This window comes from Opisthocomus hoazin, chromosome 7 (genome assembly GCF_030867145.1).
Source record: "Opisthocomus hoazin isolate bOpiHoa1 chromosome 7, bOpiHoa1.hap1, whole genome shotgun sequence".
NCBI lineage: Eukaryota > Metazoa > Chordata > Aves > Opisthocomiformes > Opisthocomidae > Opisthocomus > Opisthocomus hoazin.
This window is the reverse complement of record NC_134420.1, coordinates 74,176,519-74,200,437: the sequence shown is the minus strand read 5'-3', so window position 1 is coordinate 74,200,437 and position 23,919 is coordinate 74,176,519. Positions and strand designations below refer to the sequence as shown.

At 48.3% G+C, this 23,919-nt stretch overlaps 2 protein-coding genes and 1 non-coding gene across 5 annotated transcripts in view; all 3 read left to right on the top strand.

Moving 5' to 3' along the window:
- TOGARAM1 (TOG array regulator of axonemal microtubules 1) overlaps window positions 1-7,448 on the top strand; it is a 50,028-nt gene extending 42,580 nt beyond the window's left edge. Inside the window, exons 22-26 of the mRNA XM_075427173.1 lie at window positions 59-177; window positions 1,990-2,179; window positions 3,829-4,048; window positions 4,916-5,002; window positions 6,945-7,448. Coding sequence (XP_075283288.1) covers window positions 59-177; window positions 1,990-2,179; window positions 3,829-4,048; window positions 4,916-5,002; window positions 6,945-7,198 — 870 coding nt within the window. The 3' untranslated portion in view covers window positions 7,199-7,448. The remainder of the gene's footprint in view (window positions 1-58; window positions 178-1,989; window positions 2,180-3,828; window positions 4,049-4,915; window positions 5,003-6,944) is intronic.
- Window positions 7,449-7,608: 160 nt separating this feature from the next.
- PRPF39 (pre-mRNA processing factor 39) lies at window positions 7,609-23,688 on the top strand. Of its 3 annotated transcripts, XM_075427318.1 has the most exons (14): window positions 7,609-7,687; window positions 10,657-11,020; window positions 11,314-11,439; window positions 12,080-12,198; window positions 12,994-13,161; window positions 13,911-14,076; window positions 14,759-14,866; window positions 16,988-17,152; window positions 17,469-17,595; window positions 17,694-17,962; window positions 18,545-18,729; window positions 20,032-20,106; window positions 21,083-21,203; window positions 23,000-23,688. In XM_075427318.1, the coding sequence occupies exons 2-14, from the start codon at window positions 10,691-10,693 to the stop codon at window positions 23,048-23,050; spliced, it is 2,010 nt and encodes a 669-aa protein (XP_075283433.1). In that variant the 5' UTR covers window positions 7,609-7,687; window positions 10,657-10,690; the 3' UTR covers window positions 23,051-23,688. The 3 variants fall into 3 exon arrangements, with proteins under 3 accessions (XP_075283433.1, XP_075283435.1, XP_075283434.1); XM_075427320.1 differs by lacking the exons at window positions 7,609-7,687; window positions 10,657-11,020; window positions 11,314-11,439 and adding exons at window positions 11,447-11,686; window positions 11,790-11,952; XM_075427319.1 differs by lacking the exons at window positions 7,609-7,687; window positions 10,657-11,020; window positions 11,314-11,439 and adding an exon at window positions 11,447-11,952.
- LOC142362114 (small nucleolar RNA SNORD127) lies at window positions 18,045-18,130 on the top strand. The gene has a single exon (XR_012764685.1). It is a non-coding gene; the product is annotated as a small nucleolar RNA SNORD127 (small nucleolar RNA).
- Window positions 23,689-23,919: the final 231 nt, after the last annotated feature.

Genomic DNA, 23,919 nt, shown 5'->3' with positions numbered 1-23,919 from the left:
TCTCCAGCAGGGCAGAACTGCCCCAGCCATGTTCATTCACATGTTTGCCTTTGTGCAGGGTTTGGGGGAGATGCCGTTAGATACGCCCTCAGCGAAAGGGAGACGTTCCCATACTAGTGGTGCTGGACATTCGAGGTCGTCATCTACTTCCAGAGATGCTCTCAACACCACTGACAGGTAACGATCTTCAGCGTTTTACCCTGTTAGTGACTTGACCTCTAGGTTAAGAGCCTCACCACAAGGAGATCTGAAGGGCGGGTGTCAGGAGGATGGGGCCAAGCTCTTTTCAGTGGTGCCCAGCGACAGGACAAGGGGCAATGGGCACAAACTGAGGCACAGGAAGTTCCGTCTGAACATGAGGAAGAACTTCTTCCCTCTGAGGGTGACGGAGCCCTGGCCCAGGCTGCCCAGGGAGGCTGTGGAGTCTCCTTCTCTGGAGATATTCAAGACCCGCCTGGACAAGGTCCTGTGCAGCCTACTGTAGGTGACCCTGCTTCGGCAGGGGGGTTGGACTAGATGACCCACAGAGGTCCCTGCCAACCCCTACTATTCTGTGATTCTGTGATTCTGTGAGAGAGTATAGAAGCATTCACAACAGAGTTGTGAAGATAAAACATACCTGAAGGAAAAGGAAAAACTTGACACGTCCCAGATAAACTCTTCTAAACAGGGTAAATGGTAGTACTAAAATGTCTTTGTGCCTTTTGAAGTTAATTCATCTGTTGGCTGCCTGTGAAAATACACACAGTACGCAAAACACTTGGAATTCACAGCAGATCCATGTCACCATCAGTTCAAGATGTTGCCGTTCAGCCTTTAGGAAGAGCATGCCTAGTGGTAGCCACGGTACGAATTACCTGCTTGTGCACTTAGCAGGACACGAAGTATTTTTGGTTAGATCCTAACTGGGGACGCTGAAGGTTTTAGAACATATGCCATCCATTTTCAGTTTTCTGTTTTGTCTTCTAATAGGTCTTCTATTGAACTGAAAAAGAACCCCCCCAAAATTTAAACCAAGCCACAAAACTGCATCAAAGAATATAGAGTTCATGGGGGCTGTGACTGCCTCCAGGGTGGAGAAAGTGTATCTGGTCAGGAATGGATTTCTTTAACACACTCTCTACTATTCAAAATAGCAATTCCACATTTGATGGGAACTTTTGCTTTGGCATGTAAAACTACATGTTGGCTTCCTTAGCAGAGGCACTACTTGCTGCATTACGCCAAAGACTCTCTTATCTCTGGTTCAGGTGCTTCTAGCAGCCTGCGATACGCTGGCAGGACAGCGATCTTGATACCGCCTGTTGTTCTCGCAGAGCTGCTAGGTTTGAATTTGAAAATGCAAGCAAAATGCTTATTCTATTCTCCACCAAAGGCTTCTGTTCATGAATTTGGAATGAACTGATGACTCTACCTGGACCAGTCTGTAAATGCAGGATACTTATCTGGACAGAAAAGTGATTCCACAGTTTTTATAATTCTTTCCATGACTGTCTGATAAGATTAGATACTACAGAAAATTTGTCTCAAAGTCCTCTGTGAAGAGTTGTTGAATTTCCACCTCAGCATGGTACGTTGCTTAGGTGCCGCCCAGACTGGGATCAGCGTTTAAAGTACTTTGAGAATAAAAAATTAAACTACAATAACTTTTTTGTTTGTGAGGGAAGTTCACAATTGTTACGGGTCACAAACCCAGCTGCTCTCGTACAGAAACTTGGAACGGCACAGGGCTCCTGCCTCGCGGAGGCTTATCCCCCATCAGATAGGTATGTGTGCATTCAGAGTGCAATGCATAGTCAGACGTTAGGAACAGCAGCCACGATTGGATGATTTTTTTAAATGACCATGTTTAAGGTGAAAGTCCTTCGTCAGAAAATTTTCTGTTTACTTTTGATATTTGCACTTACCTGTAAAGAGAATTTCTTAGATTAAAGACTCTTGTTTCAGCTTGCTTATGTGTTCACTGAATAACTTTTTCATTTCCAACAGAGAGACTACAGAAGCCCGTGAAGTCACAAGAAAAACAGCACCTCGTAATTCACTAGAAAGTGAAGAATATGTTAAAGACATGATAGGTTTATTGAATGCAAAAGACTTCCGTGATCGAATAAGTGGCATTAAGCAGCTGTTATCAGATACAGAGAACAATCAAGGCTTTGTTGTTGCAAACATAGTGAAGGTAACAGCATGAAAACATTTTATTTCAAAGCTCTTTAAAGTTATATCACAAAGATTCCTGATACAAATCTTGGCTCCCTCTTTCAATAAGAATGTCTGATTAAGGCATTCTGATTAAGATGAGAAGCTCAGCATGACCCAGCAGTGTGCGCTGGCAGCCCAGCAGGCCAGCCGTGCCCTGGGCTGCATCCCCAGCAGCGTGGGCACAGGGTGAGGGGGGGGATTCTGCCCCTCTGCCCCGCTCTGCTGAGATCCCCCGGGAGTCCTGCGTCCAGCTCTGGAGCCCTCAGCACAGGACAGAGCTGGAGCTGTGGGAGCGGGGCCAGAGGAGGCCCCAGCAATGATGCGAGGGCTGGAACCCCTCTGCTGGGAGGAGAGGCTGGGAGAGCTGGGGCTGCTCAGCCTGGGGAGGAGAAGGCTGCGGGGAGACCTTAGAGCAGCTGCCAGTGCCTGGAGGGGCTGCGAGAGAGCTGGAGAGGGGCTGTGACAAGGGCATGGAGAGACAGGACAAGGGGGGATGGCTTTAGACTGAAAGAGGGCAGATTTAGATTAGATATTGGGAAGAAATTCTTCCCCCTGAGGGTGGTGAGGCCCTGGCCCAGGCTGCCCAGAGAAGCTGTGGCTGCCCCCTCCCTGGCAGGACTCAAGGCCAGGTTGGACAGGGCTTGGAGCACCCTGGGCTGGTGGAAGGGGTCCCTGCCCATGGGAGGGGGGTTGGAATTGGCTGGTCTGTAAAGTCCCTTCCAGCCCAAACTGTTCGATGATTGTATGATTAATACATACATTGTATGATTAATACTCAGGAAAACACTGAGGCATAGGTCAGGTATGCTCAAGGGAGCGATACGTAAGCTGCAAAGGTAGTAAAGGAGGTAAATAGGAGGAAGAAGCTGAAAGTTTTCACTTAGGCACAGCACTCGTTGAAATATTTCTGCGGTTTTTCATGCCGCTGCTACGTAAATCTCAAAATACTGGAAGAGGCCACAAAACGAGCAGTAAGGATAAATCAGGATCTGAAAAACTCCCTGAAACACAGCTGCAAGTTCTGCCTGCTTTGTTTGTCTAGGAGAAGGTGAGGAAAGGTCTTTACTATGATAAACTTCAGGTCAGTATCCTTTCTAATAGGAAAGGAGGTTCTTTAGGAGAAAAATTCTATGATGAGGTCCAACAGCTGTAAACTAAGCATAGGTACAATGAAAGAAAAACCTTTTCTGTTTGCCTTCTAACAGTGCAGTGTCTTCGCTGTGGACCTACGAAATACTGCTGTGAAACTTTGCGGTATCTTAACTGTGAATGTTTCTGAAACCTTTCAAACATTCTGTTTGCTAAACAGAGCTGTGCCTTGCTAAAAATACTTGCTTCCGGAAAATACGAGTCATACTGAAAGTTAGGGATGGCTAGTTTCCCCCTGTCACATTGTATAGCAATGACTCAAATTCAGATGAGGTGAGACACAGTCGAATAATACACAGCATAAAAATACCAAATGTTGCTTTACTTGCTAATAAAAAATGTATCTCAGATATTTGCATATCAGAGGCGCCTTTTGCTAAGGTGAATAATTAAAGTGCAACAATAAGCAGGAAACATAATATGCACCTCAAACAGTAATTGTTAATTCCGATGAATGCTATTTGGATACTTTTTCAGATCTTCGATGCTTTCAAGTCTCGCTTACATGACTCAAACAGTAAAGTAAATCAGGTTGCTTTGGAGACCATGCACAAGATGATTCCATTGCTGAAAGACAATTTATCGCCTGTGATCAACATGTTAATTCCTGCCTTGGTAGACAACAACCTGAACTCCAAAAATCCAGGGATTTATGCAGCTGCTACTAACGTTATTCAGGCTCTGTGTCAACATTTAGGTCAGTAATTTACTCTCTCTTAATTTTAAAGAGTTTTAATTTTATTAATTGAATTCTAAATTTACAGAGTTACTCTTTCCAATATTTTCCATCCAATCATTACATTGCATAATGAATGACTGGTTTTTATTCTCACACTTTATAAAGCATACAAATCATCCTATTATTTTACCAGCCAATCAAGCAACACAGCTAGCTGGACCCGTCGTAAGCGCGTAGGTAGGTTTCTTGGTTTTCCACAGCAGGGTTTTTTTGCCGTGAGGGTGACTGAGCAGGTTAGCCAGGGTGGCTGTGGAGTGTCCATCCTTGGAGACACTCGGAAGCCGTCCCTTCCGTCCTCAGCCATTCTGCGTGATTCTGGGTTTTGTTATCCAGAGGCTGGTCAGACTGCTGAATCTCTTCAGCAGGTCAAAGAACAGATTCTCGCTGATTTGTGTACACCACAACTGTGTTGCTTCCTCAATGGTTTGGCTTTGGAGCAGAATCGTAGTATTTTCAGGAAATCAATGTGCTACGTCCTGCCAGCTTCTAGGAGGTCGGGCTTGTTAGTATTATCTTTTTACACTTTTATGCCCTGAACTACATCACTGTGTTTTTTGAAGTTAATGTATCTGTTCTCCTGCAAAAATATAATTATAAAAAAGCCTGGACAAGGTCCTGTGCAGCCTGCTGTAGGTGACCCTGCTTCAGTAGGAGGGTTGGACTAGATGACCCACAGAGGTCCCTTCCAACCCCTACTATTCTGTGATTCTGTGATTCTGTTATCACAAGTGAGGTTCTTATTTACCTTTTTCCATATTGTGTTTATTTCCAGATGGTGTAATTTTCTGTGTAAGAACTTTAACGTGTTTTGTTCCTTGCATTTAGACAACTACTTGCTTCTCCAGCCGTTCTGCACAAAAGCCCAGTTTCTGAATGGAAAAGCAAAACAAGACATGACAGAGAAGCTTGCTGGTAAAGTGACGTTTTACTGTGCGTGTTTGTTTGTTTGTGTGCCATCCTGATGAGGCAAACTCACTGTAGGATGGTGGTGGCTGCATAGCTTCCCTTCTGTGGCAGCAGACTGTGGGCTGTAACGATGCAGCAGTTGTCAGATTTCACCCCCTTCCGATGCAAACTGAAGCTATTGCTGACAACACAAAGCATTATTACATAGTCAGATACTCCCCTGGAAGACGTATAAACACCTTAAGCTTATAATAAAGTTAATGCAGAATCAGAGAGAATTTCCCTCTCACAGTACTCCCTCCCTCCTACTCTTGCCAAGAAGAAATGCAAGGAATGAGTGACTGCTTTTTCTGGGGTTTCCCAGCACAGAAATACACTGTTCTCTAAGGCCGGCTCCTACAAACTCCTGAATTTTACTTCTGTACTTTTTTGCTTTTCGCTGTTGGTCGTGTTCTCGTTTTCAGGCTCTTGGTGATACACATTGGCGCTCAGTCGTAACGGAGACAAGCGGGCAAGCGGCGCCGCAGTCGCCACAAAGATGGCAGAGTTCATAACGGTCTTCTTCCTAAACTGGTGCCAAAAGCCTGATGACAAATTGCTTAAAAGTTGAACACAAGTTTTAATTAGCAATAATCCCTAATATTAAAATGTGTATGTAAATTCTAGGAGAAGTGCTGGATTTCCCTTTGATGTTTTAAGTGAACAAGGCATGTGTTTGTGGGAAATATACTTGAACCAAATGGACATTATTTGGCTTACTTTCAGAGCACTTCTGTGTGTAGTAGCGATGAAATTGAACTCAATCATATAAAGGACATTCTGTTCTTGAAATATTCCTAAATTTATGCTTTTTGAATGTGTTAGTCACCGACCTTTAAACAGTTCATCTCTTGCTGGGGTTTTTTGGAGTAGTTTGTGTTGCATACATGAGAAGACTCCATACACATTCTAGCAGGAAGGCAAGTGTTGAAGATTTTATCCTCACACAAGTGGGTTACACCAGGTATTGCTTTATTTGTAACTCAGAGCTGGGCCATCACCTCAGTGAGTGGCAAAGCTGAACTTGCTAGACCAGTTTATATACATTTATTAAACTGATTACATCAAGTCTAGAATCTTCAGAAGTTTCTAAGCAACCATTCTGTTCCTTTAAGTACATTATTTATTAAGTTCTTTCTATTCTTCTGTCTTCGTAGAATTCTCCCTCGCTGGTTTCAGGCCTTGCTTGGTTTCAGGGTCAACTCGGAGTCGTCGTCTGTCCTTCCTCTTCTTTTGTGAATTCTGTTTGAATCCATCCATACAGTTGGTTTCTATCCCAGTTGCAACACACCGATTGTATGGTTTCTTAACACAGCTGTGTTTACACAATTGAATCGATGTTCTAGTTCTATGATTTTATTCTATAATCAATCTTCTTTATAATCAATCTCTAACAGCAAACATTTGCCAATTAAATAGTTAATTCATGATGTAAGGGTCTACGCATAGGGAAAATGCTTCACCCTGGGTATATTTATGGTATAAGGCTAGTTTGTTCCTTAAACTCCAGTACCTACTGTGTATTTCTGAGATGGAGGGGAAATCAGAAAACATCGGATGTTACACAGTGCACTGTGAGAAATTAAAGTCCTTATGATAATCCTAACCACAAAAAACTCAAACCCCCACTTTCTTTCTTTTACTTGTTTTAATTTAATGGAAAGCTGTAATTCTCAGTGGTACCAGTGCTGGCGTGAAAGCTCCCGAGAGAGGGTAAGTGGGGGGTCTGTAGGAAAGCCGGTGTCTGATGGGCGCTCTGATGCTGCTGCAGCAAGGCCAGCTCTCTCTTGGAGAAGACGCGTTGGCACGATGTGCTTTTAAACGCCTCTCCAAGCAGGGGATCACCTCTGAGCTGTGTTTTAAAAACAGCCCCCACACGCTGCCTGGTGACCTGTTGTCTCTCTTGCAGATCTGGTTACGGAGCTGTACCCCCGGAGGCCTGGTGCTGTGGAGCAAAAAGCTCTCGTCGTCCTCTGGCACCTGCTGGGAGCCGTGACCAGCTCGGGCCCCCTGCCCGGGCCCGGCGGGACCCTCCGGCCCGCCACCGCCAAGCTGGCCAGAGCCCTCTTGGCGCAGATGGGGCCCGGCCTCTGGACGCACGCCGCCTCTCAGCCGCCGCACGTCAGGAAGAGCTTGGAAGAACTTCTGGAGACGGCAGCCTAGAATAACGGCCTCTGCGCGCGGGGAAGGCGGGCGGACGGCTGTTCTGGTGGGGCCATCCCCGCGGAGCGTGGGGCCAGGGCCAGCTGCCATGGCGAGAGCCCAGCGCCGGAGGAGGAGGAGAAACGCGTGGTCCTCCAGCCCCCGCCGCAGCCGCGCAGCACCATCGCTCTGAGGGGAGGGCAACCAGCCGGCCCCCGCCGAACGCGCTGTGCTCGGCACCCGGAGCCCAATAAACCGATTTATTTCTGTACGGCCGCCGCCTCCGCGCCTGAGGGGGCGAGGGAGGGAGGGAGGGAGGGAAGAGCGGCGCCATGTGGCGGGGGGGGGGGCGGCCCAGGCGCATGCGCGGCGGGGTGGGCGCGCAGGCGCGGTTCGTGGCGCGCAGGCGCGGTGCGCAGGCGCGGCTGGCGGCGCGCAGGCGCGGTGCGCTCTTGCTGAGGGCCGGCGGCGGCAGGCGCGGCGGGCTGGCGGGCACCGGCCCCGCGGCAGGTAGCGGCGACGGGCCGGGCTGGGGGGGCGGCCGGGGCCCCGCCGCAGGTACCGGGGTTGGGCTGGGGAGTGCGGGGCTTCCGCGGGGGGTGGGCGGGACCCCGCGCTCGGCCCGGCGGGAGGCTGAGGCGGGCGGGGGACCCGGCCGGGCCGGGCCCGGCGTTAGGCTGAGGCAGGGGAGGGACTCGCCGTGCGCCGGGCTCCCCGCCCGCCGTGGCCCCCTCCCTCAGCCCTTCCCCGCCGGCCGGTACCGGGCGCTTGGGCAAGCCGGGTTTTCGCTTGCTGGAACAAGTTTTGTCGGTGTGGGACACGCCGCCGAGGCTCCCAGCGCCTCATGGGCTGTGGCGGTGCGGCCGGGTTTGGGCCGCCGAGGCTGCCGGTATAGGCCGGGCCGGGAGGGGCGGGGGGGGGGGGGGGGTGCGGACGGGCCCGGCGCCGCCCGGTGCTCGCTGCTCCTCCATCTCTTCCGTCCGTTCCCGTTGATTGTGTGCGATCAGCGCTCGAGTGGGACAGGCCGAGTGGTGTGCGTTGGCCTGAGCCGTCCGGACCCGGTGCGTGTGGTTATCGATACGTTGATTGAGTTATTTAGCCCGAGTGAGGTAAGGGCGCCGGGGATTCGGTTCGTTTGGGACCGGGCAGGGCCTGTCGCAGGCCGGCTGTGAGCTAGACAGGAGAAATTCTTCCCCGTGAGAGTGGTGAGGCCCAGGCTGCCCAGAGAAGCTGCGGCTGCCCCCTCCCTGGCAGGGTTCAAGGCCAGGTTGGACGGGGCTTGGAGCACCCTGGGCTGGTGGAAGGGGTCCCTGCCCACCGCAGGTGGTTGGAACTGGGTGGTCTGTAAGGTCCGTTCCAGCCCACATCCATTGGATGATTCAGTTACCTGGGATACGCCTTAGTGACCCGGGGTTCCAGAACGCCTTCAGTGGGTACAAACTGTCGGACAGGCGTTTGCATTCTGTTTGAGACCTTGTGCAGAGGTGATCCCGTACTGCCTCTCCCTCTTCTTTTTCTTTTCTTTCCCTCAATCTGAAGACAGCTAGATTTGGGGGAATGTGGTTTTTTTGAGCTGGAATATATCTTCTGAATCGGCTAGAGTGGGAGAATCTTTGTCAGGTATGAGAAGTTTAGGTCATAAATTATTGCATGTTTAAAAACAATTGCATTAGTTTTCTCGAATTTTAGATCTGTAAACATCCTTTAAACTTTTTTTTTCAAGTGTTGGGGCTGCTGTTTGCTTATGCCTTGATTTTAGAGTCTTTACACAGGTGAGCTCTGAATGGTAGCAGCTGTTAATGATGCAGAGCTTTTCTGTGTGTTGTACTGGTAAAGGCATAGTGATACAGCTAGGATATTTAATTTCTTACCTTATAAATTATGTTTATTCCCAAAACCAATATTGCCAACGCATCTCCAGCAGTCACTAAAAAAGCTAGCTTTTGATGCAGGCTTTCTGGAGTGGCCCAGGATGTGGGGAAGAACTGGTCACTAACGAAATAAACTGCTTGTCTGACACAAGCATCCTCTTTTCCTGTAGAACAGAAGAGCTGTAGTGCGCTGTGTAGTCGCAGCATGTTTGTGGGACTTTTCAATGGCATGGACTGGTCATTTTTGTGAACAGTTACCATCTAAAGTTACAATATTACAAATATTACCTTAATGGAAAGAAATTGTATTTATGTGATTTCCAGATGATGTGTACTGTGGAGAATTAAAATAATTACTTTGAAAGAAACAGTTATTAGAAAACTCATGAAGTAGACCATGTGTACCTTTTAGCTCTATGCCAAAGTTACTTGACTTGGTGAGCTCCTAGGAGAACATGAGCTGTTACCACACGCGTTGAAGCTGATGAAGACACTGTATGGAAATTTTTCCTTTCTGTTGTTTTTTTCCCCCAACTTTATTATTGGTGGCTTACTGATGCACTTTTTGAAGTGGAAGCAAGTGGTCTGTTTGTTCTCTTTTCAGGCTTTCAGTGGGAAAGAATTCTGGAGACAGAGTGGAGTGGGGATTGTTTGGAGGTGGTGGGGTTTTTTTAAGTGCTAAACTTATTAGCTGCCATGTCCTCTGAGGGGCACCGCAGGGAAATAGGAGCGGCAGTTGCTGCAGTGCGTGTGAGGACACGGTCTCGCACTGTTCTGCATCCGCAGTGTATTCACAGCTGAGAGCTCGTCTGCTGCCTGGGCACTGTGTTGCCTGGAGTCCGTTAGTCGCTAGGATCTGCCCGGAGTCTGGAGGAGGTTCGGCTGCGTGCCGTACGCCCGGGCTTCAGGCGGTGAAGGCCGCGCGCCGTGTGGCAGAGCCGCACGCAGCCGCGCTAGGCCAGGCCGGTGTTTGCAGAGGCGGGCAGGGCCGGGCAGCAGCGTTTGGCAGGAGCGGGCAGAGGACGGGGTCTGTGCCGAGGGGCAGGAGGCAGCGCCCGGCCTGCCAGTTCTGCGTGAGAGCAGAGTGGCCGCGTGTGAGGGGCCAGCCTACACGCGTCTTGTGGCCCTCTGCCGCTGGTTAGCTCATGTGGACCGAGCCTAGTGCTGACAGTCATTCTGTTCTTTGCAAAGTTATCGCTTAAGGCAGTACATTTTGACATGTATTTATTTTTCAAAGGAGTTACTGATCAGTACTGAGCAGGAGAATTGAATAAATTTGAACGTAATTCTGTATTGGGGAATTAAATTCTGCTGGACTCATACAGGAAAACTGTATTGGTTCGCTTTTGTACCTCGATGGCTATTTGTGATAGCTTTTTAGAAAAAAACCACAATGATTTGTATGTGCAGATGTTAAAACATGTGACTGCTGTGAACATTTTTTTAAATTGTGGGTTAGGGTCTAGAGTGAAGCAGATCCCATTGATGGAAGTCTGTGGTGAAATACACGGATGCCTGAAGCACTGCGGAGACTCTTAGCTGATAATTCCCACCCAAGTTCTGCTTGAATCTCCCCTACATGAATACTGAATCTTTTCGTTTCCCCAGGATCTGGTACTGCGGAGCAGCGGTCACCCCAGCAATGGAGAACGCAGACAATACGGAGGAGGAGAAGCCGACTGTGAGCAACGAGAGCACAGACAATGGCACAGAGATGGCAACGGAAGAACAGCAAATGGACTTCAGTACAGAAATTATGAGTGTAACTGAGATGGAGCAGTCACCTGACAGTTCCCCTGACTTGAATGAAGAGAACACGGAGGAGAGTGAAATTCCAAATATTGAAAGTTTACAGACAACAGATATTGATGCTTCCTTCCCTCCAGATTTTGACAAGTTCTGGAAAGTAGTAGAGGACAATCCCCAGGATTTCACAGGATGGGTATATCTCCTACAGTACGTAGAGCAGGAGGTTAGTACATGCCCCCTTATTCCTTAGCTTTCTAGAAATGAACACAAAAAAACAAAACCAGTCATGGAGATTCCAGTGACAAATCTAGAACAGTGGATATTCCAGTGACAAATCAGGCTTTCATACCTACTGTTTTCAGACAGTTGCCCTTGCCAGTATTGTCAGCAGAGATCACAAGAGAAAAAGAATGGGTTTTAAGACAGTGTTAAAACAACAGTTGTTTTTAAAATAATGTGAAGGTGGTTTTTTTTTTCAGGAAAGGTTTAATTGCTTTTATTGTGTATTTCTCGCAGAACCACATACCAGCGGCCAGGAAAGCTTTTGACAGGTTTTTCACGCATTATCCATATTGCTATGGGTATTGGAAAAAGTACGCGGACCTTGAAAAGCGGCACGACAACGTTAAGCAGTCTGATGAGGTATGTAGGTAGCTGGGCACAGCTGTTGCCACCGGTCCTGCTGGCCAAATAATGACTAACGGGCTGCGAGTCATTTGGCTGCCAGTACCTGCCATGTATGGCCAGGTTGGTAGGGATTTTGTTTGCACTTGTCACGTCTGTGGCATTTGTAGCTAATGTTTTCTCTCTTTGTTGGCAGGTGCGTTAAACCTCTACAGTTTGTCAAGCTTTGCAGTGCAAGCCTCTGTATTACACTGCAGCTTAACAAGTAGGGCAGGGCTTTTCTGTCACTTACATTTATTGCTCATTTTCAAAACAATATAGTTGGTTTGCTGGTCACAATTGCTACATCTTATTGCATTTTTGGTCAGACGCTGTCAATGATGCTCTAATGGGTCTGTGCCCTATGGTCTGTACCCCAAAGCCTGCCCACACAACCTGGTCAGAATGCAGGGACCGCTGCGCTTTGAAGATCAAGACTCTGCACGTGGAGATCAGAACATTGCCATGTTCTATCCAACCTCCACCCAAATGGTAATGGTAGATTATTTAAACAAAATTCCAGTAATTAGTATTTCTAAGGTTCACCGGATAACACAGTGTTGCCTCTCTATTAGGACGCCATTAAGTATTTGAAGTACAGTTGATGTTCTCTTCATAGGTCTATCGCAGAGGGCTCCAGGCGATTCCTCTTAGTGTTGATCTTTGGATACATTATATAAACTTCTTAAAGGACACCCTGGACCCTACCGATCCCGAAACGAACAGTACTATTCGAGGGTAAGTTGAAAGCCGACCAAATGATGCGAGAAGCCCAGACGTACAGTTGCATGGCAGTGTGGTCCGCTGAATGTGTTGAAGCTAAGGGGCAAGCTAGTGACAGCATGTGGTTACTTTAGGGATTCTTAACAGCTGGAGCCAAATTCCATAAGAAGGCCTAGATAGTACAGTGTGCTGCAAGAGTCAGAAGTTGTGGCTTGAGAGCTTCATATTAGACATTAGGAAGTACTTACTGCAGCACTGGGACAGGTTCCCCGTAGAATTTTGGGAATTTAATTCATTGGAGGTTTTCAGGGCATGGCTACAATGTGCTTGACCTCATCTGTGGCTGGCAGTGGTCCTGGTTAGGGTTAGGTCCTGGTTAGGTTGGACTCAAGTTTGACCCAAACCCTTAACTGAACTTAAACTGAAGCAGCTTCTAGCTCATGACTGATGTATAGCTTTTGTGTGTTAACCTGCTAAAGTAACGGTTTTAGAATCTTTACAAGACGTAAGTGGCAAAGAGTTTGTATTTTCTTCATATCTTGCGTTCCTGCAAGTGGCTTTTTCTGTTGCCTTTGTCTGTTCTGCTGTGGTAGTGCTGGAGGAAAAAAAAGTGAGTGCAAACTTTCTGAAATTCTAGAGATCTTGCTACAGATACCGAGAAGATACTTAGAAGAATTTAAATAGTAAGTATAAGTGTGGTTGTGAGTAAATGAGGATGCTCATAATCTTTAAGTAATTAAGTGCCAGAACTTGTCTTCCTTGTTCTGTCACCACACCCAGAAACAACTGTAAAATAATTTAATTTTTCAGAGCCTACGAACACGCAGTCTTAGCTGCTGGGACAGACTTCCGTTCGGACAGGCTGTGGGAGATGTACATTAACTGGGAAAATGACCAGGGAAACCTAAGGGAAGTTACGTCCATATATGACCGCATCCTTGGAATTCCGACACAGCTCTACAGCCATCATTTCCAGAGGTAACGAGAAAACAAAGGTTTAGCTGGTGCGGTGAGTTTCGTAAGCACACGCTGACCGACTTCTGTGAGTGTGAAAGTGTTCGCTCGGAACAAGGGCTTGGAATAGCTACGGGGTTTTGTATACTTATTATTTACATACTCATACAGTCTGACTGATTGTTTTAAAGTACTAGTAGACATTTACACATTTTAGGAATTTGGTTTTAGATAAATTCGCAAATTCTGCTGTGGAATGAAGGAAGGCCTTGGAATTGTGAGGAAGAAGAGAGGATGTCTTTGAAAAATCAGAATGAGAGGTTTTGAACTATAATTCCTCATGCACTTGGTGGAGTTTTAGATAGTAGAATTCTGCATTGATATGGAGAGGTTAAGAGGGAACTAGAAAGCCTGGTTAAGTTATGCACCAGTGTTCCTCATAATCTCTACAGATCTTTTGTTCTTGGAAATAAAATGTCTGCCTCTAAGGCTTATCATGTCTTTGCCATCAATTTCACATGGCAAGTGGCCTGTCTGTGCCGTTGAAGTTCACCATCCTTTCATTTCTCTTTGAAATGCAAATCTTTTGAAGTCTGATGGGTAGCAGAAGTGGCGTTTTGTCTGTGTGTTGTCAGAAGTGGCGTTCTCAGTGTTGCTCTAGATGAATGAAGTAACGCAGAACCCCGCTAGGATGTATTGTTGTGCTCTGGTTATGCAGAATATTGCAACAGAAAACATCAGATTTGTGTTGATTTGTTTCTAACGGTTCTCAGGTTTAAAGAACACATACAGAACAACGTGCCTCGAGACCTGCTGACTACTGAGCAGTTTGTTCAGCTGCGCAGAGAGCTGGCGTCTGTCAACGGCCATAGCGGGGAGGACGCGCAGCCTAGCGACGACATGCCCTCTGGCACTGAAGACATAACCGACCCTGCCAAGGTACGGGCACCGAGGGTGTTTGTTGGCGTTTCTTGCCTTACTCTGTGGCTGACAGTCGAGTTTACGTGCAGACAGTTCAGTGTATCTGTAGCTGAGGTGTTGCCGTAATTCTCTTGCATATCACTGCTCTTTGGCTCAGGTTGGAACTGCTTTTGTCTCCAGGACGTACCTTTCCAGTGGTTTTGTGGGTATAAAGAAATAGAGTTAAAATTTAAATAAGTGATGTACAGAACTTTAGAAATTAATATTAATTATTCCAGGTAACAGATTAGCCTCTGGCTAACAGGGAAGTGGTTTACCGCCTCTAAGAAAGCTCTGCATCAGCAGCGGTCTCTGCAGGTTCGTAGCCTTCAAAGGCGTGTGAAAACTTGGAGCCCTCCAAAGGAATTGCTCGTGGTGAAAATGTACACGTACTGAAACCAAGCTTGACTTAGATCCAAATTAGTCGTTAATCAGCTTTAACATAAGAGCAAAACATCAGACAGAAAACCAGTTCAGTTGGGTTGGACTGAGGGCCAGGGCACCATCAGGGCAGCATCCCGTCCCTTCCCCTGGCTGCTCAGGGTGACGAGCACTGCAGCCGTGATACATCTGATTTGTGCCTGTTGCTGTCGCCATAGAACGCATTTACAAAGGTGATGCGGTGTCCACCTGTGTTAACCTTTTTAAAATTATGTTTTAGCTCATCACCGAGATAGAAAACATGAGGCACAGAATCATTGAGACTCATCAAGAGATGTTTAACCACAATGAACACGAAGTCAGTAAGAGGTGGACGTTTGAAGAAGCGGTGAGTTTGGTTTTTCTACGTAAGGCAGCATGTGCAAGAGTTTCGGACGTGAGACGGGGAGCTGGGAGTTCTGGGTAGCAGTTGGGCCTGACGCTTTAAACGGTTGTGGGGCTTTGAACAAAGATCAAGTTTCACTTCTCTGCCATTTTTCTTGTGAAAAGGCAACTTGTGAGGTCAGCTCTGTCACCTGACGGTTTAAAAATCTTGAAGCAGTATTGGGGGAGAAGAGGCAAGATGTAGTTTACTAAGCAGTCTTTAGATACCCAGGCATGAAACGCTGTGTAAGTTAGTACTGCCTTGTGCATCTGGGGTGTTGCAAAGTGACAAGGAGATGAAGGTAATTCTGATTGAAAAGGTAAGCCGATCCTAAAAGGAGAATGAAGTTTGTGTATTTTTTGTGTTTAACATTACACTTAAACCTGAAATCAGTTAACTTTTGTTTACCAGAAGTAGCCATCAGCACATGCAGCTCCTAGGGATAAGGTGTTAAAAGTAATTAATCGAACTAATCATTTGATCACTGCAAATACAGATTTTTTTCTGTGTGGAATGAAGTTTTTTGAAAAAACAACCTGATTTTTTAATTCTCAGTTTGTTTTTGTTTTTATTCCTGGCAAATACCATACTGCGTGACATGGTTCTTGTTTTACATTTACTTTCTCTTTAAAACGTCTGCCCCAGCTGTTAGCAGAGAGACTCCTTAAGGGGTTACGTGGTGGCGGAGCTGCTGGGTTGCTTGTTGCACGCTGTTGGGCTAGGCCAGAGGCACCGCAAGCCGCAGCACGCAGCCGGTGTCCTGGTGCCGCAGGCTAGAGCACGGCCTGGCGCCGGGGGTCACCCTGGCTGTGGTACAGCAGCCCGGCGGGCCGTTGCCAGCCCGACGTGTCGCAGGGTCACCTCTGTACCAGGGGCCTGTCGTAGAAGGAAGCGGAGCTTACAAAGTGTGTCCCTCGAGTAAGTGAGGCTCCAACATGCTGATGCAGTGTGTGAGTACAGGTATTCCTGGCTCGGGAAGCCTTCAGCTACAAGTTACTGAAACTTGGGAGAATGCTGAAACTGGGGACGTGCTGCAGGAGATGTGTAAGCACCAGCGCGTCCTCTCTTGCTCCTGGCCAGAATCAATACTTTTTCTGCCCAGAGAGTGTATCTGCTGTGTAGATACCAACGTGTTGGGTCTAGGAGGAGTTTGAAAGGCAGAGTTCAGCGTGTCTTTGTGACGGACAGAGATGAGGTAGATGGGCAGCCGATGTCACCCGAGTGAAGGAGACTGCTGAGACCTGTTTCGCTGTTCCTTTAGCAGGAACAGTGTAGCTGTGGACTTGTCAAAATGGAAAGAGAGCAGTGGGTTCCGTAGTAGAGTTCAGCGAGGAGCACCAAGGGGGTGATGGGCTTTAAAATGTCAGGTGGCCTTGGAGAATTGAATCTTACTCCCTAATTATTGTAAGTTCGTTATCCATTTGTATGTACTTGTGTCTGAGATGGAATTGCAGTGCAGCAGAAAAATAGTCAGGTAAAATTGAAGATGAAGGAGAGAAAAAGCAAAAGATCTCTGGAAGGATGCTTTGCTACGTTTAGTTCAAAGCAATGTGTAAATTTTCTGCGCTGAGCTCTGTCCCACCCAGCTGCTCTGGTGGTCGCCAATAAAAATGCAGTCTTGCTAGCTCTTGGAATAATCAGCCTGATGTAAATATTTAATAGGAGGTTCAGTTCGATGCTTTGTCTCGCCTTGTTGTGGTTCTCAAGCAAACTTTGAACTTAATTTGTAGGATGTGCACTGGTACAACAGTGAGTACTTTGGTTGTATGTATGCATGTGGACAATACTAATTGTTTATAATGTCATTGTAACGTGACCGCAGGTTTGCAAGGGAGTGACTGCAGGGAGTTCTTTCTCAGCTGCTGTAAACGCTTGCGCTGAAGGAGCTTTCTAGAAAAACAAGTGACTAGCCTAGAGTGTAACTGGCAGCAGCCCCTCTTGGTCAATATGTGGGTACCCCAGCAGACGGGTTTGAGTAAAGGATGAATCCTTCTGAAGTCCTGTTTGAATGGTGTGTGGCTGCGCGGGTTTCTGAAGCAACGTGGTGGTATGCTTACTAGTCATAAGTCCCTGTGACTCTTGCAGATAAAGAGGCCTTACTTCCACGTCAAACCTCTGGAGAAAATTCAGCTGAAAAACTGGAAAGAGTACTTAGAGTTTGAGATAGAAAATGGCACTCATGAACGAGTTGTGGTCCTCTTTGAAAGATGTGTTATTTCATGTGCCCTCTATGAGGACTTCTGGATCAAGGTAAGGGAAGTGGTTCACCACCCGTCTCCTACCGATTGCATACATTGATCTAGTGACTAACCTTTTGTACTCTTGTGGAACGTTGTTCATATATAACTATATCTGTTGCATTAGGAGATGGTCTGCTTGCAACCAGATTTGACTGCTGCATATGCCAACCTCGTTGCCTCTCTACGTCCTTCCTTACAGAAACTAGTCTAGTGGTTCAATAAAGGTGCTGAATGGGTTTAAACAAAAGAATTTTATCGTTCTGTCCTGGTTTTACAGACAAATACAAGCTTTAAATTTTTCAACTCTGCTCTGTTTTCAACTATAGTATGCCAAATACATGGAGAATCATAGTATTGAAGGAGTGAGGCATGTCTACAGCAGGGCTTGCACAATACACCTTCCTAAGAAGCCGATGGTGCACATGCTGTGGGCTGCCTTTGAGGAGCAGCAGGGTAAGAGCAGCGCTGGGTTCTGCTGGGAGGGGATTCTGTGTTGGTTTAAGAGGCTGTTGGGTGTCTCATATCTGAAAGCGTCTTCACCGGTGTTCTAGGCAACATCGACGAGGCAAGAAGAATCTTGAAAACGTTTGAAGAGTGTATTCTAGGGCTAGCGATGATTCGCTTGCGAAGAGTAAGCTTAGAACGCAGACACGGGAACATGGAAGAAGCCGAACACCTGCTTGAAGATGCTGTTAGGAATGCCAAATCCATTAGCGAATCGTCGTTTTATGCCATCAAATTAGCTCGACACCTCTTCAAAGTGCAGAAAAATCTTCCAAAGGCAAGAAAAGTGCTGTCAGATGCCATAGAAATTGACAAAGTATGTGTTCCCTCTTTGCTGTGTTTAAAAAAAAAACCAAAACAAAAAACCTAGTATTTTTCTGAACTTATTTTTTTCAAGATGGCAACAATGATGACAGGAGTTGTAACTGTATGTGATGCTTCGTTACTGCGTGGAGACACCAGTCCCTCTAAACTGATGTTGCCATATTTGTAGCTTGCAAATCTGCGGGTTGGCAGGGTTTTTTGGTCAGAAGCACCATGTGTTTCCTACCTTGGTTTTTCCTTTCTGAAATACTGTAGGTGTGTTCACGTCTCAAGGTGAACAAAACTGATGGTGTGGGAAGTGCTCGCAGATCGTTTTGTGTAACCACAGAAGTATCTGGCACCCCACATCCTATTGGCTTACTGCTAGCAAAGCGTGACGCCTGCCTGTGTAGTGCTAGGGCGCTTCTGACCTATCTGTGACACAAACCAGGTCAGATGTGACCCGTACAAAAAGACAGCCTTCTTATTGACTGTTCTGGCGTGTATTTGTGGTGTAAACGTTCTGGCTGACGTGCGCTCAGCCTTAAATACCTCACGTGACAGATGCGCGACTTCTGATACATCTTTTGCGCAGGAAAACACGAAGCTCTATCTCAACCTGCTGGAAATGGAGTACAGTGGCGAGCTCAAGCTCAACGAAGAAAACATCCTGAGCTGTTTTGATAAAGCCGTCCATGGCGCGTTGTCCATAAAAATGAGGATTACGTTTTCTCAGCGGAAAGTGGAATTTCTTGAAGATTTTGGTTCTGATGTAAACAAGTAAGATGTAGTCTGTGCAACGGCCAAATTACGGTCACCAAAAGTGTGCTTGCAGCAGTAGTAGGGAGAGGGTAGGGCTAGGGGCATCTACAAAATTGTTTCTTTCATGCCGTCAGTTGTGTTTTGAGGGATAACTGCTTTTCTAAACCAAATTCCTATTTTAAATAGAATCACAGAATGGTAGGGCTTGGCAGGGACCTCTGTGGGTCACCCAGCCCAACCCCCTGCCCAAGCAGGGTCACCCAGAGCAGGCTGCACAGGACCTTGTCCAGTCGGGTCTGGAATATCTCCAGAGAAGGAGACTCCACAGCCTCCCTGGGCAGCCTGGGCCAGGGCTCCGTCACCCTCAGAGGGAAGAAGTTCTTCCTCATGTTCAGACGGAACTTCCTGTGCCTCAGTTTGTGCCCATTGCCCCTTGTCCTGTCGCTGGGCACCACTGAAAAGAGCTTGGCCCCATCCTCCTGACACCCACCCTTCAGATATTTGTAAGCATAAATAGGATTCTCTTTTCAAAAAAATCGTCTTTTTTTTCTGAGATACCTAACGCCTCACAGAGGAAAATTACGCTGCCCGTAACTTCACTGCTGTAGAGCACAGAATAAGCGCGAGAAGCGGTGTTCACCAGGAGCAATACTGACAGAAGCGGCCGTTTCTGTGTGACACTTTGTGACCTGTGGTGTGCAGCAGATGAAAGGAGACGTAGCTACTTGTGGGAATCTTAGCTAGGAAATAAAAGTATTACTCTTTATTCGGCAACGTGGTTATACTGATAGATGGCTAATACGGCTCTGTTGTGCTGCATTAGGCAGACTTGTTCTTCCCAGGTTGTTTGGGAAAAGGCTGTAGGTGCTACTGGGGAATTCCAGTGATTTTGTGTCATACTCATTTCCAGTGTTTGAAGAAATGTTGGTTCCTAAGTATCCGTGCAGCTGTGGGTGGCATCAGGGCGCAGCTGAGGGAATGCAGGAGGGAGCAGCCGTCTCACGAGTTTTTTTAAGAAAACTTCTTGATGAAGGAACTTTTCCCATACTTCATGCAGTTCTTTAATGAAGTTGAGCAAGTTTAGAATTTCTGAGCTAACAGTTTTTCACCATGCATTGTGGAATGCCCCTTCAAATGAAGTGTTTGGCTCGCCCATCTGCGTGGTGGATCACTGATTAAAATTTGATCGTGATTGGGTTTGGTTTGGAATGTTTTTGTATTTTTGCAGTTCAAAGTAGACATTCTTAAATGGTTGCTCATATGTTCAAAATGTTTACGTGAAATTGGGGAGCACACCTTTATTTCTCTCTGTCTCTGCAGGCTTCTGGATGCCTATGATGAACACCAAGCACTTCTGAAGGAGCAGGAGTCTTTGAAACGGAGAGCAGAGAACGGGTAGGAGCTCTGTCCACCTGAGGGGGCAAACGAACTCGAGGGATGATGCAGTGTGGGGTAGCCAGAACATGTACTATGCTGAGCCCTAGCTGATACAACACACTTTGGAAATGCTTTAAAAATAGCTCAGAAAAATCTCAGAGGCTGCATTTTTTTTCTTTAGTCTATGAGTATATATATGTGTATTTTTCAGCTTTAAAGCTGCTGCTTGCCAGAACAAAATCACTGGGTTTTAACCACTTAAACTAAACAGGGCTGTACTGTTGGCTTGAGTATTTGGGAACTATTTATTGGGAAATAACTTTTTGAATTATGTGTAACAAAAAATTAGAGTACTGGTAAAAATAACTCGGTCTCTAGGCAGAAAGATGCTTTTGCTCTCTCGGATTGAGCACCAGAATAATTTAAAAACCAGACTGTTGTGCTGGGCTTGTTCAGCCTGAAGAAGAGAAGGCTGCGAGGGGACCTTATAAATGCCTACAAATATCTGAAGGGTGGGTGTCAGGAGGATGGGGCCAAGCTCTTTTCAGTGGTGCCCAGTGACAGGACAAGGGGCAATGGGCACAAACTGAGGCACAGGAAGTTCCGCCTGAACATGAGGAAGAACTTCTTCCCTCTGAGGGTGACGGAGCCCTGGCCCAGGCTGCCCAGGGAGGTTGTGGAGTCTCCTTCTCTGGAGATATTCCAGACCCGACTGGACGCGGTCTTGTGCAGCCTGCTCTGGGTGACCCTGCTTCGGCAGGGGGGTTGGACTAGATGACCCACAGAGGTCCCTTCCAACCCCTACTATTCTGTGATTCTGTGATTCTGTGAAGCACAGTATGCTACTCTCTTGCTCTAAAGCAAATTCTGTTACCCTGTTTGGACAGGGCACCAGGTCTGAAAATCTCACTTACCCGTTAGAACGCTTCTCACCCGAAGACGTGCTCGGGAGTTACTCTGAGACACCGTTTACCAGCATGTGTTGCCTTCACAGATTGGAGGAGCCAGATGAAAAGAAGATGCTGACAGATGACCCGACTCTGGCCTCCGCGCAGATGATGGATGGAGACATGCAAGTCAATCAGGCGGCCTATAACTACAATGCCTGGTACCAGGTGGGGAGCGCTCGGTTACGTCGCTGAACGCGCGCGTTCCACGTACGTGCATGCTGTGGTTTTCCCAGCGAGTTAATCTACGGCCCGGCGTCAGCTGGCGGGGAAAGCTTGGAGCAAAAAACCCCAGCTCCTGTTTTTGTTGCTTCCACTTCAAGCATGCCAGAAGTGTGGAATTCTTCTGTGTGGTGTGGAGCAAGACGAGCAGCTCGGCGGCTGGCTCTGCGCGCGGAGGGAGGCGTGACAGCAGCTGAGGGTGCTGCTGGCAAAGGGCAGCAGGCCTGTGCTGAGGTGTCCAGCCCAGGAGGGCCGCCTGCTGCGTGCTGTGGCAGTGGCTTCCTCCAGCCAGTAGTTCTGTAACGGCTCGGCGTGGGTTCGACTGCACCGGTGCCGAGTGCGTGCAAAGCCAGCCTGTTAATAGCGTGTCTTTGGGGCTGTTCTCGCCTGGCATTTCGTGCTGTCCCCCAGAGGGGCATCACAAGTGCATCGGCAACGTCCTGCCTTGGTTTCCTCCCCTTGCTGGTGGCAGCAGCAGCCTCCAGCGCGTGCTCTGCTTGCCTCTGGGCTGGTGTCCGCTCGTCTTCTGGCTGCTAGGAGGGGCAGGCTGTAAAGTCACAGCTTCAGAGCCTGCCTTTCCGCGGGAGGTGAATACTGGTGGAGCTGGGTGCTGCTGGGCCCCCCCAGCGGGGGCGAGAGCTGCGTGCTGCAGGCTTGGAGTGCTTATCCCTGTGAGCCGTAGCGGGTCCGCCTGAAACGTTTGCCGAGGCAGGTCAGTGCCAGCTGTTCCTCAGCCTGCCAGGAGCCTGCCAAGCCCGCGGGAACAGGGCTTGCAGAAGGGGACGCAGACCGGCCGCTGTGTGACTCTGGTTTAGCGTTGTCCGTGTCGAGGTCAAGCGTTCTTCCCAAAGTCGGGCGGGGAGAGGTGCCTCGCCCAGCGCGGGGAAGCGGCTCAGCACCAGGCCGGGAAAAACACGCCGGGTTTTCAAACACAGAACCGTGGGTCTCGCAGACTGGCGGTGTGACAGAGATCTCGGTCCTGTGGTTGACTCTGTCGCTGTCTGCCCTTCCTGCATTTCGCCATCTGCTTGAGAACAGCAGACAGAAACACCCGAGGGAGCGGAGACGTCTGTTCACGCTCCCGCAGGAAGGCCACGCTGCGGAATGCAGCCGGGCGGGCTGGGGACAGCTGGCTGCAGCGGGGCCACGGGACGGTCTCGGTGCTGGCCTCTGCCAGCTGCAGAGCGCTGGCCTCGCAGGGAGCGCTGTCGGGGCCCTCCAGCTGCCTGCCCTGGCTTTCCCGCCGCGTGGGCTGCGCTGTAGCCGTGCACGTGGAGCCGGCACACAGTGCGTGCTCCCGTTACTTCTGCTCCCTCCCTTTCTCCCTCCTTGTGGGAGGTTCTGTTGCAAGGGAAGGGACGAGGGGCCGCAGAGCAGGCACCAAAGAGGGGATCTGAGGAGCAAGAGCGAAGCCCTTGCCACACGCGCATCTAATAAGCGGCTAAAACCATAGCAGGCGCCAGCAGCAGCCTCTGCGCACAGATCTGGGCCGGGACGTGAGCCCGCACCGCTGTCCCCTCCGTAGCACGGCCGGCTGTCGGGGTTCGCGGGCCGTGCCCTGCACAGAACGCCCTGGCTTGTCCCAGCCGCTGCCAGGCTGTGCGCGGAGCCTCGTGGGCGAGGGGCCGTGATCCCAGCGTCCCGGGGGTGACAGGGCCGGGCACCGAAGGACAGACGTCCCCGTGGCTGGCTGGCTGTGACGCGTCCTCCCACTTAACCTGATGTTGTTTGTTTTGTTCCAGTACAATTACCAGAACGCCTGGAACTACGGACAGTATTACCATCCAACTTGATCTGAAGAGTGAGTGAAGTTCGCCGCGCTGCAGTTTCGACAAAGATGGAATAAAAAAAAAGATTATATTTTTCTAAATTAGGGCTGTGAAAGAACTGTTGTAATACCCGCTTTTTGGTCTTCTGCATGTGAAATGAGCTGATGTGCGCAGGGTCTGTGTGACGCCAGGTTGGTGTGCTGGTACCTGATCCGTGGTCTCTCTGTACAATCCCAGTTTACCATAAATGCGTTTTTTTTTTTCAATTCCCTGCACTAATTTATGGAGATAGCCGAAGGATTTTGCTCGGTCCCATCATGATTCCATGGACTGCACCAGTGAAGCTGTAGCTCTGGGGTTTTTCCCCGCCGCTGGCCACCGCAGCTCCTCCCGCCCCCCTCCCGGGCCCCCAGCGCAGACCCCCGCGTGCGTTGTCCCCGCCGTTGCCGATGGCAGCCCTTGCGAGCTCCGTTTTCTATTCCAGGTGGGGGTCAGAAATTAAAAGGCCGTGCAAAATGATGTTGCGTTCTTTTTTAAAAAGCACAAACTGTGTTTGGGATGATTTTTGTATTTGGAGTTTTTCATGTACACAGTGTGAGCAACTTTTTTCATTTTGATCAAAGTGATCATTCTCATTTTTGTAATAAAAGGAATTCACTAGTCCTCTGTGCTTTCTTGGCTTGCCTCGCTCGAACCAGGAGTAAGCACGCCAGAATCGCAGCTCGACGCCTGTTTTGTTCAAAATTTCTTCTGTGCCTTGGGGCAGGAACGCCCCGGGATGGGGGTCTGTGGCACCTACAGTTCTCATCTAGAAAGGGGGGGGGGCATCATGCCTGACACTTCTATGAAATGCCTTAAAAGGAGAAATTTAGAATATGAATGTAAAGTTTTTC

What these genes read in the sequence shown, in the direction of transcription:
- PRPF39 (XM_075427318.1), top strand. Translation starts at nt 10,691, where the DNA reads ATGGAGAACGCAGACAATACGGAGGAGGAGAAGCCGACTGTGAGCAAC. An exon ending in TTTGGTTCTGATGTAAACAA is followed by an intron (nt 18,730 to 20,031) that starts GTAAGATGTAGT and finishes CTGTCTCTGCAG; the next exon opens with GCTTCTGGATGCCTATGATG. An exon ending in ACTACAATGCCTGGTACCAG is followed by an intron (nt 21,204 to 22,999) that starts GTGGGGAGCGCT and finishes GTTTTGTTCCAG; the next exon opens with TACAATTACCAGAACGCCTG.